Here is a 16,135-nt window from a genome sequence, read left to right as displayed (position 1 = left end):
CCGGAATATATGGATAGATAGATAGATAGAGATAGACAGATAGATAGGCAGATAGAAAGATAGATAGATAGATTAGATGATGATATATAGATAGATAGATTAGACTATCTATCTATCTATCTATTGCCAGACGCCATAATCCCGTACAGGGTGGTCATTTGACTTTGAGTTAGTTGTTTTACGAGGAGGGGCACTAACCCTCCGCCAACCCACTTGTTGACACGTAGGAAGCACGTATTGTTTGGTTATATGGTTACCACCCGGCGTTGTAAATGGTTTCTTGGCTTACAGGAAACCATTTGGCTTGTCACTCAATGTAAAGCCACCTGTAAAGGAAAGAAAAGCAATAAGAAGTGACAGGAAAGATGGGAGAAATAGGAAATGAGGAGGGCAGGCACAGAAAAAGAATGATAAAGGCTAAGGAAGGAGTAGGCAGCACTACATCAAGTGAGTGGATGATGGTCGCCACCACCTACCACAAATAGATTAGACGATATATTATATATATATATATATATATATATATATATATATATATATATATATATATATATATATATATATATATATATATATATATATATATATATATATATATATATATATATATATATATATATATATATACTGTATATATATATATATATATATATATATATATATATATATATACAGTATATATATATATATATATATATATATATATATACGATTAAACACACATACTGTGGAATATAGCTGCATAAAACTCGATAACTTAATAGGTATTTGCTCAGTTAGTGAAAATAGTCAAACCAGCTTTCAACAGTGATGCTGTGTAACATAACCCTGTGAGTGAGAGTGCTGTGTCATGACACCAATTAACACTGTGTTCTCTGCTTGTCAGGTGTGGATGCCGAGTGAGGTGCAGGGTGTGGTGATGCTGCTGGCACTTAGCAACTCTGCCGTGTCGCCGTACCTTTACCTGTACCGATCCAGGAGGATCCAGAGGGAGGTGAGACGGCTGCTGGGCCTGCCCCTCAGTGCCACAAAGACCTCAGGTGGTGCAGCAGGCTTCCGGCGCCGTCCGCTGCAGCGCCTCAACCTTGAGATGATCCCACCTTCTCCTACTGATCCAGATGCCAACTTTGACGGTGGTTTGGGTTCGCAGTTCTTCCGACGAGGGATGGGTCGCTCCCCGATAACAGCGATAATAACAAAGCTTTTTCGTGAGAAAGGAATCGCTTGGGAGCCGTGGCGCCACTCCTTCACCTCCTCCTTCACTTCTTCAACCTCCTCAGCATCATCTTCCTCTTCCACGTCCACCGGGACCTCGTCCTCCTCAACAGGGGCGCTGTGTGCCTGTGAGTCAGTCCCTGAGAGTGAGAGCATGTTACCGCGCGTGGTTGTGGCGTCGGCAGTCTCGTGATGCCACACACACACCACGACTACGCTTTCATCCCCACCGCTCACATCTACACTGCTCACATTCACACCCACACCTACACCGCCCACACCCAAACCTACGTCCAACCTCCATCACGCTGACCCCGCCCAGCTCCTCCCCTGACACCATTGAGCCTACTATTGACATAACCCATCTCCCACACGACAACTATGACCTCCCACACAGCCAGATGGATACCTCTTATTACAGTACTGAACTCCCTTCTGACTACACCGATACTACAAGCTGTGTCACTGAACACTTGTCCGACACAACTGAGACAACCCCAGGTGATGCTAAACCTAATAACGTTCATCTGTCACCTGAAACTGTACAACGCAGCACTAAATGTTCACGCCCCACAACTAAAACCACTGAATCCACATCTGAAGTAGTTAAAAGCACACTTGATGTTCCTCAGCACTCTGTTAAAATAACTGATTACATACAGGAAATTTCTGATTCTGCACCTACAACTCCTGGTCCGACATATGAACCTTTTGAACCGTGTACAGCAAATGATGAAACAGTGTCTGATACATCTGAACCTACCTCAGAAAATGATGAAGCAGTATCTGAAATTTCTGAGCCCATCCCTGAAACTAAGGAAGCAGTATCTGAAGCTTTTGAACCCACCCCTGAAACTGATGAAGCAATATCTGAAGCTTCTGAACCCACCCATGACACCAATGAAATAATATCTGAAACTTATGAACCCATCCCTAAAACTGATGAAGCAATATCTGAAACATCTGAATCCGACTCTGAAAATAATGACTCGATCTACGATTCTCCTGAACCCCCCTCTGATACTGATGAAGCTATATCTGAAGTTTCTGAATCCACCCCTGAAACTGATGAAGAATTAACTGAATATTTTGAACTTACACTCAATATTGCTGAGGTGACACGCAAATACTCTGAAGCAACACGTGACAGTCCCGAACCCGCAAATGCTCGTAAACATTCTGAACCCTAACCCCACACACTACCATCCCTACCCACTCATATTATCTCTACGCATTTCACGACTCTAGCCATTAGACTTAACACCCCGTTCCCTGCAACCCAGCAATCTTCCTACGTACACACGCCTGCCTGTCAAAATCTATCATGCATCTGTATCCATCTACAGGCGTACCAGTCTTCACATACTTTTCCCAAAACATTTTACTCTCCACACCTGCCTACACAATTATTCACCCTCTCCCCACACCTACTACCCATATCTGAAGGTCTGACTACAAACTTGCTTCCCACACCCCACACCAGATATCTTGACGTGGCCTCTCTTGTGCTCAAGCCTGACTATATATATGTGACTTTCATATATATTTTTCATGGGGTGGGAAGGGTAGACTACTATTGCTGTTTCCTCTCTACAGCACAAGTGATAGCTGTACAGAAGATTAACAGCTCTCATTCACAGCGGCCCGTCTTTGCATAGTCAACAATGATTTATTTGTGTTCTGTTATATTTAAAATTTATTTCATGTCTTCTTTTTTTTTTTTAAATCCAGATTTTCATCATTCCTCTTTTAGTTAACTCATTTTCTGTCAGTCTTGTCCTACCCATTGTAGAGTTATCGTCTTCCACAAGCACTTCACGTGATGACTTCAGTTTATTCTTACTTCCCCAGACGATTTTGTGCTGTTCAGGGAAGACGTTTCTAATTGCAAAAATTAAATAAAGCTCTCAATAATCTCTATAGAATGAAAGGGCCTTAGTAACTTGAGGAAAATCGTCTGGTGGCAGCCGGAGTAAAATTGAAAATACGTCATCGCAGAGAAGTGGTGATCATATTCTGGCCAGTTTAGATCGTGTAAACATTGCGAAGTGATCAGAGGTTGCGCAGTTTTCCTGATTTTGCAGTGGTCAGTCTTAACAGTGCAATGGACAGTTTTCCATGTCGTGCAGTGGTCAGTCTTACAAACTGCGCAGTGATCAGTCTTCCATATTTTGCATCGATCAATTTCACGAACTGTGCAATGAACAGTTTTATGTGCTGCGCAGTGAACAATCTATTAAGCTGCGCAGAAGTTAGTCAGTGTTATAAGTTGCGCAGCTCACTCTCAGGGCAGAAAAACAGAACTCAAGGACAAGTATGAACTGGTCGGTGAGAGCTCCCACGGTGTCCTAAGTGGTAAAGTACAAGTCAGTGATTACTTGACAAGCCTTCATGTTCTTTCAAAGTGTTTGATAGGTGCTTTGTGTATTAATTGTTCATAAGGATATCAGCTTTGTTCTTTGGAAGTGTTAAACAGTCTTGATGTTTTGTTGGTAGATGAGTGAATGCTTATAATGTCCTTAGTGATGGCTAGGCTTTTGAGGAATGAATATATTATGCAGTGAGTATGGTCGGAAACTCACAAAGCTCTTTTGGTTTTAGAGATGCTTGCAGTACATGGAGTGCTAAGTTATGTTCACAACGACAGTTTGGAGCAATTATTGTAATTCTTATTTCATAATTATATATGTATGGATAGAAGTATGAGTGGACAGGTAGATTCACATATTTAAAGCAATGATCACTATTCAGTATGGTGTGTGTGTGTGTGTGTGTGTGTGTGTGTGTGTGTGTGTGTGTGTGTGTGTGTGTGTGTGTGTGTGTGTGTGTGTGTGTGTGTGTGTGTGTGTGTGTGTGTGTGTGTGTGTGTGTGTGAACAGTACTGTGGTGGCCCAGTGGAGAGGTTGCCTGATCTCTGTACCTCAATCCAAAGTTTAGTTATTTGATAAATAAACTGTATTTTACAATATGACTTTCCTTCACTCCCTCATACTGTCCTCGCAGAAACTAATGCACATAATTACAGCTGGTTATGTCACGAACTGCATTATATCAATACGACTGCCTACAAAAATGTTCTCAAAAGATACGTGTGTGTATGGTGATTATTTAACAGTATGAGGCAAACTTGTAAAAAGAATTAATAAGGCTCTTTCGATTGACCCATATAAAATTGTCATCGTCGTCGTCAATATCTGCACTTGATTCTTGTTCCAAGATGTAGGAGGGGAAAGGGAGCACAGATAAACATTTGTTATGTATATATGCTTATTTAGGAAGTGACAGTGAGGATGGTATGATAAAGACAACGTGAGTGACAACTGGTAACAAGGAGACAGCTCTCAGAGAGCGCATACCTCCGCCAGCGCCTACCGTACATCAGACAACACAGACCACCACCATTTAATCAACTCTTCCTTGGCCCTTGATCCACATATCCACAAAATTTGAGTAGCATCCATGAATGATTTTTCAGATATCTTGTGGAGAAACAGACAAACAGGGGTGAATACATAACCTCCAACTTTTATTGGCGGAGGTAATGAATGTCGTGCGGCGGCCTCAGGGCAGGAAGACACGGTAGCTGGTGCGAGATGAGGGCTGGCAGTCCTCTGTCTGCCACAAATACTGTGCCTTGGACAAAACAGCAGAACCCAGCTGAGATGTTGGTTACCATGCAACTACTCTGATGGGTGGGGAGGGAGGCATGGTGTAGGCTGACTCCAAAGTCATACAGATGCATGCCTGCTGCAGTTGGCCATGCCAGTGCATAAGTTTTCGGTGTTACTACTGAGGCTCAGGACTGTCTCAGTGACGTGGGGTCACTGGGGAGGTATGTCACTAAAGGCCACTGGGGGCCAGACTCACTAACGTGCTCATAAGCTGAGGCACCTAACTTAAATCCAGTACATACCTCAGACTACGCACTACCGAGGTACCATAACACACACCACAGTTTGATATTCACTACCGCTTATAACAGCACCTTACCCTGTTATAATTTTCGCCCACCTCAAGTCAGCCGCACCAGCTGATTTCTTTCCAGCCAACGACAGAGGCTCTTACAAGTGGACCCTTGGCACGATCAGCCAATCACGGAGCTTTCCCTCATCAACTGATTGACACTCTAATGTTAACACAAACTTCGTCGTCTGTCTACTAATGTAGGAAAGAACACAATTGTATCTTTATTTAAGCCAGTGGCAACATGAAGAGGGAAAGAAGTATTCCCAGCCTTACTGAACCTAGTAAACTGCCATGACAGGATTTTTTAAAACGCCTTACAAGAGTATTTGTTTTGGTACACTGATGAATATAGTTCCCATCGGTTACCCTTGGAAATATACTTAGTTGACTAATTCATTGCTCTAAATTATTTCCTTCACTGTTCTGGGATTCTTAATTTCTCCTAGCTTTATCATACAGCACAACTCACTCGGATGATTACTCAGAACTAGACTGGCTTAGGTCTGTGAAATAATCAGCAACTAGCCTAAACTGACCTACCATAACTGTACATAACCCAACCTAGCCTAAGCAATCCTGACAAAACCTAATATTAACGTCGATCCCATACCAGGAACAGAAAACTTGACCTAACCTAACCAGACCTACTTAACATAATTTTAAGTGCCACAACATAGGGAGATAACCTAATATACTCAGACCTAACCTAACCTAAGTTCAATGTAGATGCCATAGTAGAGGAAGGTAACCTAACCAAGCCTAACGAGACCTGACAGCCTAATTTAATGTACAGTAGATGCCAAAATAAGGGGAGATAACCTGCCTTACCCTAACCAGATCCACCCAATCTAATTTTAACGTAAATGCCATAAGGGAGGGAGATGACCAAACCTAACCTAACCTGATTTTTATGTTGTCATAACAGAGGGAGATAACTAGACATGACCTAACCTAGTTTTAATGGAAATGTCATAACAGAGGGAGTTAACCGAACCAGACCTAAGCTAGCCTAATTTTCATGCAGATGCCATAACAGGAAATAACCTGACTATACCTAACCTAGCTTTATTTCAACGTAGATACCATAACAGAGGGAGATAACCTAACCTAACCAGATGTGACAACGTTATTTTAGCGTATAGTGTCATAACAGACGGAGAATTTCTAACCTAACAAGATATGACCTAACCTAATTTTATCGCAGATGCCATAACAGAGGGGAGATAACCTAACCTAACCTAACTAGATGTAACCTAACCTAACTATATCTTTGACGCCATAACACAGGAAAATAGCCTAACCTATCCAAACCAGACGTGACCTGGACTAATTTTATTGTGATGCCATAACAGAGGGGGCAAACCTAACCAAGCCTAACCTACGTAGACAATATAACAGGAGAAAAGAGCTAGATAATCCACCTTCCACCTCTTTATTTACATAGTGTATAAAAATGCATTTGCAACAAATGTTTATAGAAGAAAAATTTATTAGAATTGCCTAAGGTAAGTATTGGGCATATTGATTTTAATGTCGGTTTGCTGGATGTAATATCGAAAAAAAAAAAAAAAAATCTTTCCACATTGTCTGCTCGACCAGATCTGAAGATGGCATTTCCTCTGCCACCTCCATTTATTACACATTCCTGTTATTTTACCAGTGTTCGAGGTCCTGAGATTATGGCACTTCTTTTATCATTCTTAAATAAGTATTAAATTAAAACGATGAGAAGTACGGCATTCGTCCGTGTGCTATTAAATTAAAGGCTGTAGAAGTCGGGATAAAGGACTGAGAATTTCCTAACAAACATCATAATTACCTACAAATCATAGGCATACACTTGCAAATAACAATTTTGTTCTTTTATATTATTTTTTACGTTCTGTATTTACCATTCAGCACAATCGACAACACTGCGTAACACTGTCAGTGAGGGCCAGGCAGGAAGGGTACGTGATAGCAGCGGGACACAGTGACGTACATGGGACAAAAGTTACTGTAATCATTACAAAAACAAATACAATAAAGAACACGACACTACACGAAGAAAGGGAAAATGTGAACAAATACAGCAGACAGACACATAGCACATGAATGCCCGTGCACGAACATACCGTATTAATTCATATATATATATATATATATATATATATATATATATATATATATATATATATATATATATATATATATATATATATATTACCTAATTGGGTAGGCCCTCATGGTGGGCTGGGCCTTCGGCCTAGACTGTTTGTCACTTTGTTAGCCATGCCGATTTATTAGCAGTGCTCTCGAAAATGCCTTTTTCATGGGCAAACAGGCACACAACACATAATAAAATTGTATATTGACAGTCAGGAAGACTTCCATTCCCGACCATGAGGCGTCTTCCAGGGGTCATTATTAAGGATATCCCTTTGGCTGAGACATTAGCCATCAATTCGAGAAATTTCTGTGTGATGGCAAGCTGTTGTTTTGTGCACTTTTGGAGCACTTTGGTGTTCGAATCAGAGGCTTGTAATAGAAAACTGTTCTGACTGTTATGCACCATAAACTAAAAGTTGTTGGCATGCACTGCTTTGATGTTCAAAACATATCACACGTAGACAGTCAGCTCTATTGGCTCAGTTACAAATCGTGGCTAATGTGGCCACAGGCTCCCCCCTCTCTCTCTCACACACACGCACTCTGATGCCACGACAATTCTTGAAACACCTAATGCGTTTTCTCTGTGTTTTCTTAGAACTGCGCTCAAAGCACTCACCACTGATACTTCATACACTCCATTACGCTTGTAATTATTCTTGAATCACCTACCTATTGTATTTACTTTATACTGGCAAAGTCAGACTTCCATTGCTTGCGCAACAAGTAAGTTGTCATAAACTGTATAAAAACAAAATCACTAAATAAGAATAGGTATGAAGCTTGGAAGTTGGACGTCCTGAGCCGGCGGCGGCCCACTATCATTACGGTGCGGCGGGCCACGGGCGCCATTAGCCAGAGGTATATCCATCTCAGTGGCACAGCCGTAGACCACCGTGGTGACATCACGCCTGTTGATGCAGGGCCGCGGACATGTGTTGAAAACCAGAGGCGTGTGCAAAATTTGGTGGAAAACGACTGGGTGGGAGCGGCTGGAGGCTCCCCTCTGTGTCACACGCTCTCTGATGCCACGACAACAATATTCACTATATACACAGTATACGAGGGATGACTGCTGAGCTTGCCGCTTCGCGAGGGACGACCACTGAGAATGCTACTCTCACTGGAAATCGTGGACCACGGGAATGGTTGCCACCGCGTGAACACGGACGCTCTCAAGCTATTTCACCAGGAAAAATGGAAAACAGAAATATCTAAAGATAAATTTGAAAATGACCTCAGTGGCTAACCACAAATGCAGCCTCCTAAGGGTAGTTCTGGCCATTGTGGCCTCAAGGCCATAACAGTATCGGCCTCAAAACGGCCTTGGAAGCCAACACCACCATGTCTATGTTCTTCCCCGTGCTGAGTTATCCCTGTACAACAACTTTCAGTCTCCTGGGTGCTCCTAAGGGCAGTTCTGGCCATCGCGACCTAGAGGCAGCAACAGAGCAGCCTCAGAACGGTTTCGGAGGTCAATGCCGCCATGCCGTGTTCTTCCCCATGCTGAGTTACCCCTGTACCCCAACTTTCAGCCTCTTAGGTGGTCCAGTATTGCCGGCAATGAAACTTAAACAACATACAATGACCGAGAATTTTAGTAGTAGATATATATACAGTACATACATACTTATGTATACAGAAAGACATACACGTACACTACATCTGAATATCCATGAACACACATGCATATACATACACAATTAATGGAGTGTACACACACACACACACACACACACACACACACTTAATATACATATATCTGTCATTCTATCTATTTATATATCTACAGTATAGTATCTACCTATCTATCTATCTATCTATCTATCTATCTATATAGTATCCCTCTATCTATGTATGTATGTATATATATATATATATATATATATATATATATATATATATATATATATATATATATATATATATATATAACAGTAGCTTAATTATGAAAATATATTCCTTGTGGGAAGAGATATATAATATAGAAAAATACGGCAATCGTGGCGTCTTACATGACACCTTCACAGTAGGCATACAAACTGGAAACACGTGTGCTAAGTATTGTCCAGTATATTAGTTCTAAAATATTCAGTATATTTACCAAATCATGATGATGGCCAATAAAAATCAAGGAAATCTCTAAAATATTTTGATAATTTACTTAAAATGTAACTAAATGCATATCTCCAGGTTACTGGATCTTAAGCAGATCATTTATTGCCTGTCCCCGCCCCGACGGGCTTGGGAAAGGGTATTGTTTTCACTCGGTTTGTGTGTCTGTTTGTCTGTCTGTTAACAGCTTTACGCGATAACTACTGGTGCGACTTTGACTTACATTACGGAGATGATGGGCTATGGCCTTCTGATCACCTGATTGAATTTGGGGCCAAACTGGGACAAGGCCCAGGCTGTAGGTCAAAAAAAAAAAATAAATAAAAAAAAATAAATAAATCGCCATATCTCCTTTCAAATTCGTCATATCGACATGAAACCAAAACCTAAAGGTGCATCTTTCAAATCTGCATCCTATAACATGCCTCAGTCCATCAGGGGAGTCACCCCACAGTTAGCGGTAGGGGGGTCAAAGACAGATGGGTGGGCCCTAAAATTTCTAATGACCATAAAATCGTCAATTTTCACCCGATTTACTCCTAGATTTGATATATGACAGCTTTGACTTGACATCCCATTGTGTTTATACATTAGCACTAAAATGGCTACAGGGGACAGGTTCGCTGTGCCTTGGCACCGCTCCTTGTTACAATAACTAAGAAGAGAGATATTCCTTCTGCGACTGTTGGGTAGCTCTGACTCTTGGTAAGAATTGCCCCACTGGGTTCGTTTCCTTGTTGATATATATATATATATATATATATATATATATATATATATATATATATATATATATATATATATATATTATTCAATATTGCATAGAAAATAGTTTTAAAAACACAAAATCATTAGTAGCGATATTAGTCGATTTAAAGGGAACAGTTAATTAATGTCATGAAAAGATTTTAAAGTACATCCAATGATTACAAGCAAGCGAGCAAGAAAAGCGATGTTTACGTTCAGCTGAGAAACAAACGGCCCGACACGACCCAGCCCGGCCCGACACAACACAGCCCGACCACGATGGTTTTCAGAAGCTAATAACTTTTCTACTATGGGAGATAGAGAAGAGATTCTTTCAGCAGGTAGTAGATACATTCAATAAACCCCTTGGAATCCCAGCTTTCCCAGGGAATGTACCGAGTGCTTCAACTGACATGCTGCAGTATGAAACCGAACTAAGAAAAGATGTCCTGTTGTAACACAATGTTTTCTTGCATGAATTCTAACAATTAAATATCGATATTACGCTCATAATTTTATATGAACGTTTTTTCTATGTTTAGGGATGAAATCAGTGACAGTAATCATCCCACTTCTGGGTTTTATCATTCGACGCAGTTCGTTGACACGACAAGTCAGGAGCAGAGAAGTGAACATTGCGTGTGTGATAAATGCTACTATACTGTATGCACATCCAGAGAAGGAGAGAGAACGTAAGAAAGTAAATATTCTAGCTCAGTTATTCTTCTGTTATTGTTCAACTACCTAACCAAAAATGTTGAAAGCTTACACCAAGATGAAATTATGATGACAGGTGTATGTACAAACGCTCCCTCGCTCGTCACGCGCTCACAAAGTGCTCTTTACTGGTAATACCCACAGTGGCTAATATTTATAAAGAAGAACAAGTATAGAACTAAGTGAAAATATAAGTGAGGATATTGAGATCATCAGTGGAATACGCGTAGGATGCACAGGTTTGACCACACTTTTAAAATTAATCACATACGTTCAAGTAAAAGAAGCTGAAGAAAAAGGCAAAGGTTGCAAGAATAAGTTACATTTATGAGTACTCTTTTATGCTGATAATGGATTGATGCTGGCCGAAAGTACTGAAGATGCCAAATGAAATTTGAAAATATTAATGGACATAAGTGAGAAATATGGCTTAGAAATAGGCAAGCTAAAAGTAATATCACAATATGTAATATGAAAGAACAATCTGAAATGATAGAAGGGGTGAAAGTGACTAATAAGATACAATGTCTATGAATTTATTTAGAAAATAAATGTTTAGGTAACAAAAGAGTGAAATTGTGAAAAAATGCTCGTAATCTAGCTAATGTTACATATCCCATGATAGCAAAGAGTTGCAGCAAGATAATGGTCTATAAGACGTACTGGAAAAGATTAGCAGTCCAATCAATACTGTATGGAAGTAGCATAAAAAACATGACAGACATAGAAGTATTACAGAGAACAGTGATTGGAATTTACAGACAAATGCTGGGAACAACAAAAAGAACACCAATTTGTACGCTGAGAGGGGAAATTGGAGCTTCACTAATGAAAACAAGTTATGAATGAAAGGCTGCAGTAAGTGAAAAATATAGAGGAGGGTCAAAACGAATTATTAAAGGAAATTTAAAAAAAAATGAGTGAACATGACAGAAGCAATTGGATGAGAATTACAAAATCATATATAAATGCTATAGGACTGAGAAAAGAAGATATCCTCAGACTGGAGAGAAAAGAACTCAAAGAAAATATAAGGAAATGGGATACTGATAAATGGTGAAAGGAAGTGGGCAATATGTCTGGAAATGTATACGAGGCAAAATCGAAAACAGGAAGAACAAATATATGACAATCGTCCATCATCAAGCATACTGTACTCGTATATGGCAAGAAGCAAGACCTTACCACTAAATGATATAATAAGACACACTGATGATGAAGCATCATGTAAGCCATGTGGTCATGAAAAAAAGTTATTAAGCACTTCATGTTGATATGCCCAGATATTAATAGTGAAAGAACAAAAGCAACAGTACTATAACCACCGTATGAGGCAGAAGAAATGGAAGTAAAACTGGTGAACTATTCAGAGAAGGAAATATGGAACAAAAAAACAAAATAAAACTCTTTACAGCATGTGGAGAAGAGAAGATTATTACAGAATCTACACCAAATTAGTGAACCAGAATTAATAGGATATCAGCGTATGATAATAATAATTTGAAGATATAAAACAAATGAAGAAAGAAAACAGAAAGGAGATGCTGATGTTGAGGTATTAATTTCGATCACCACTGCATCGCACTTCGTATGTGTACAGTCGTGGTCATAAATAATCACCTATCATCCGGTGCCCCGTTCCTTTGGCTGGCTCCAATATGAGCGGCAAGTCGCACTGGAGTAAGAGGGGCTGAGAGGTAGGGGCGAGAAAGAGAAGGGAAGATGGGTGGCGGGAAGAAAGATGGTGCGGGGGGGTGGAGCGAGGGAGGGTAAGTAGAGGAAGGGAGATGATATCCGTCACATTATTTGTCTTTCATTCAGGAAATAATTTAAAGGAGTCAGTATTTTGTAGATAATGCTATACTACACCTCGTATAGCGGCTTCAGATAGGCTTTAGATTGGTGGTATCAAGAGCTGGCTCGTGAGAGAAATATACTGACGTGCATCCAACATCAGTGCGGAGCCAGATACTGTATTTGTATTTATCCGTGTATTTTGACTTCGGACACAGAATAGAACATGGATGGCTTTGACTTCGATTGTTTATATAGGAAACGTTCTCTCCCATTACATGTAATTAAATTTTGGAACTAAATAACATATGCAACCTTTGACACGGCTGTGTCCACAGTAAATATGATCATCCTCTAGCTGCATACTCCCTCTATACAGTCGTCATCGTGTCATCTATTTTACAGCATGTCTGTATGAAAGGACTATTTAAAATAATTGTGCATAAAAGGTAAATAAATTTTGTCTGTGCATATGGGTGGATATAATAAAGATATCTCTCCTAATCTGTTAGAAGAAAAATAAAAATTAAAATCCTACCCAAACTCCCAAAATATAATTATGTCAATGTTTACCGACACCGGTAAAGCCAAAGCAAACCAGGAAAGCCTTGTTCAATAGTCCACTGGCCTCCTGCCTCAATAACACTTCGAGGTACCGCGAAAACAGCGTTGATGATGGATTGCTGGTTTCGTCTGAACAGCTCCCACTCGTCCTTGGTGTGCTGGAGGAGGAGGGCCTGTGTCCTCTTGTTCTCTGGTTCCCACGCATTGACAGTCTGGGCACATGCAGTCTCCATGGCTCTGCACTAATGTTTGATCTGCGACGTCAGTACACTTCTCTCATAAGCCAGCCCTTGATATCACTACCTATCTAAAGCTTGTTATCTAGATGACGCTTCAATACAAAGTGTAATGTAGCATTATCTACCGAATATTAACTCCTTTGTATCATGCCCTGAATGAAAGAAAATAGACAAATAATGCGACCACCACTTCACATTTCATTCTCCCTCCTCTACCTACCCTCTCTTCCCTCCATCACTCCAGCCCCCGGCACCGTCACTCGTCCCCCCACCCACCTACCCCTCTCTCTGGCCCCTCCCTCTCAGCCCCTCTTACTCCAGTGTGACTTGCCGCGCATAAAGGACTCAAAGGAGCCAGCGTGTGGCTCAGGGCACCGGAGGATAGGTGATTATTTATGATCACGACTGTACATACGAGGTGCTGCCCAAAGGTTCTTGAAATTTGAAACCAGGATGGAAACCGCTTGTCGTACGGTGTGTAGATGCTAGGTAGCAGTGCACGCCCGAATTGTTTGTTAGTGTCAAGTGGCATTGTGCAGGGTGGATGCATTTGCTGCATGTGTGTGTGTGTGTGTGTGTGTGTTTTTATCGTTCTATTTGGGTAGTTTGCAATTTTTTTTTAGGTCAAAAATTGAGGATGTGAAAGAGCAACGGGTGTGCACCAAGTTTTGTGAGAAACTCGGGAAGAGCGCGGCAGAAACTCAAAACATGTTAAAACAAGCATTTCGTGACAATACTTTGAGGGTTACACAAACTTACGACTGGTTAAAATGGACTAACGTCAACAGACGACGATGCACGTTCTGGTCGCCATTCCACCAGTTCAACTCCTGACAATGTGGCCAAAGTTCGTGCAACCATCCTCGAATATCGCAGGAGGACAATCCAAGATGTTTGTGACATTGTTAGCCTAGCCTATCGTATGGAACTTGCCAACGCATTTTGTCTCACGACGTGAGGCAAAAACTTGTAGACAAGTGGCGCACAAACAGATACTTCATCACGACAATGCACACACGGACACAGCCGTTGTTGATCAGCGGTTTTTTTGCATATTAAAACATGCCGGTTGTCGCCCAACCCCCCGTATTCACCAGATTTGGCCCCCTGTGATTTTTTCTTCATTCCAAAAATGAAAATCCAGCTGAAAGAACTAAGATTTGACACCGTTGAAGAGATTCAGGAGAAAATTAGGCGGTGGCTGAATCGGTAGAGAGGCGGCCTGCAGTCCTGATTGATCCAGGTTCGAATCCCGGCTGGGGCAGGGAACAGTTAAGGATTTGAATTTCATAAAAAGCAGAATTTCCTGATCTACAAAATGACCCGCCGACATGTAAAAATACCCCCGCTAATACCAGTACACCAGCCCTGTATGAGACAGCCCTAGCATGTATTCAATATGGACGGTGGGTGTTAGCGCCGAAGTGGTGACATGTGGAGTTTTAGGACTACTGGGCTTCGGGATAAGCTACTGCCCCCGAGATATAGGCCGTAAAGCCTTTGTCCTGAGTCGGACACATAAAAAAAAAATGAAATGCAGAAGGTCCTGAACAAGATGATGCTCAAGAACTTCCAGAACGTGTTCCGATCGTGGAAGAAGCATTGAGATAGATGTCTGCACGCCCAAGGGAATTGTTTTAAAGGAGACAGTGGTGATTAGCCCTTTAACCGCGGGTATTGTTTTGGTCTGACTGTCCTCTCCCGCGGGGGTTTCAGCCAAATGTAAACAAACCTTTAAACCTTAATAACTCTGCACAGAATAAAGCTAGAGAAAAAAATAGGTACCATTAGAAAGTACTAACCTTCAGCTTTCCACTGATGTAGGTTTCATGACTTTGTTGACTTTCACAGGACGGGGAGAGCCGTTAGAATTGAGGGGTGTGAAATAACTATTTTACGCCCTACACACCAGTACCATATGCCAACCACTCTCTCATAATAGTAATATAAACATATATGAACACTGTACATACGATAAACACCCACTCTGTGTTCACTGAGGTAGGTAAAAGGCACTTCCCTGCGGCTGCGCCCGCTCTTCACTGCGGCTGCGCCTGACTTCACTGCAGCAGCACCAGCTCACTGACGTTTCATGCGATCTTTTCATTCTTTCTAACTTCTAATATTATTTTACATATAATCTGGGCAATATACATTATATTTACAATGCACTTATTACTATATTGCGTCACTGGCGCATCACAGAATTACATAAGTGCCGCAGAATTCCACAAGTGCCGCAGATTCTCTTATTACAATATCACTTATTATACTGGCCAATATTTCCTTTTTTTTCTAGGCAAAATATCCCTTATTACTACATTATCCATTATACAATTATTGGCAAAGCACGTCACTGTCGCATCACTATATATCACTGTCACTTTCAGTATTTACTCAGAGAGTGGTACTCGGCAAAGCACGGAGTTACACATAGAGCGACTTGGCATTCCAGGCACTGGTGTGTGCTCATTTTTCTCGTCCTAGGCCTCCGTGTGGTGGTAGAACATACTCTGCAGCGGCCCTGTGACAACCTGCCGCCTGCTGTAAGAGGCAATTTCACAAGCTGGTGCCGGCTCATGTAATTGCGGCACTCAAGACGGTCAGGTTGTGTGTCAGAGTGTCGCCTC

At 41.1% G+C, this 16,135-nt stretch overlaps 1 protein-coding gene across 3 annotated transcripts in view; it reads left to right on the top strand.

Annotated features, from left to right (window-relative positions):
- Nucleotides 1–1,414, top strand: part of LOC145414072 (histamine H2 receptor-like) — a 90,086-nt gene extending 88,672 nt beyond the window's left edge. For all 3 annotated transcript variants that reach the window (XM_080283635.1, XM_080283636.1, XM_080283637.1), the window contains exon 6: nucleotides 887–1,414. In XM_080283635.1, the coding sequence (XP_080139761.1) occupies nucleotides 887–1,408 (522 nt within the window). In that variant the 3' untranslated portion in view covers nucleotides 1,409–1,414. The remainder of the gene's footprint in view (nucleotides 1–886) is intronic.
- The last annotated feature ends 14,721 nt before the right edge of the window (nucleotides 1,415–16,135 follow it).

This window comes from Coenobita brevimanus, chromosome 98, assembly GCF_032717465.1.
Source record: "Coenobita brevimanus isolate Jiangsu-jjx chromosome 98, ASM3271746v2, whole genome shotgun sequence".
Lineage (NCBI taxonomy): Eukaryota > Metazoa > Arthropoda > Malacostraca > Decapoda > Coenobitidae > Coenobita > Coenobita brevimanus.
The sequence above is the reverse complement of the archived record's forward strand: the minus strand, read 5'-3'. Positions and strand labels throughout refer to the sequence as shown.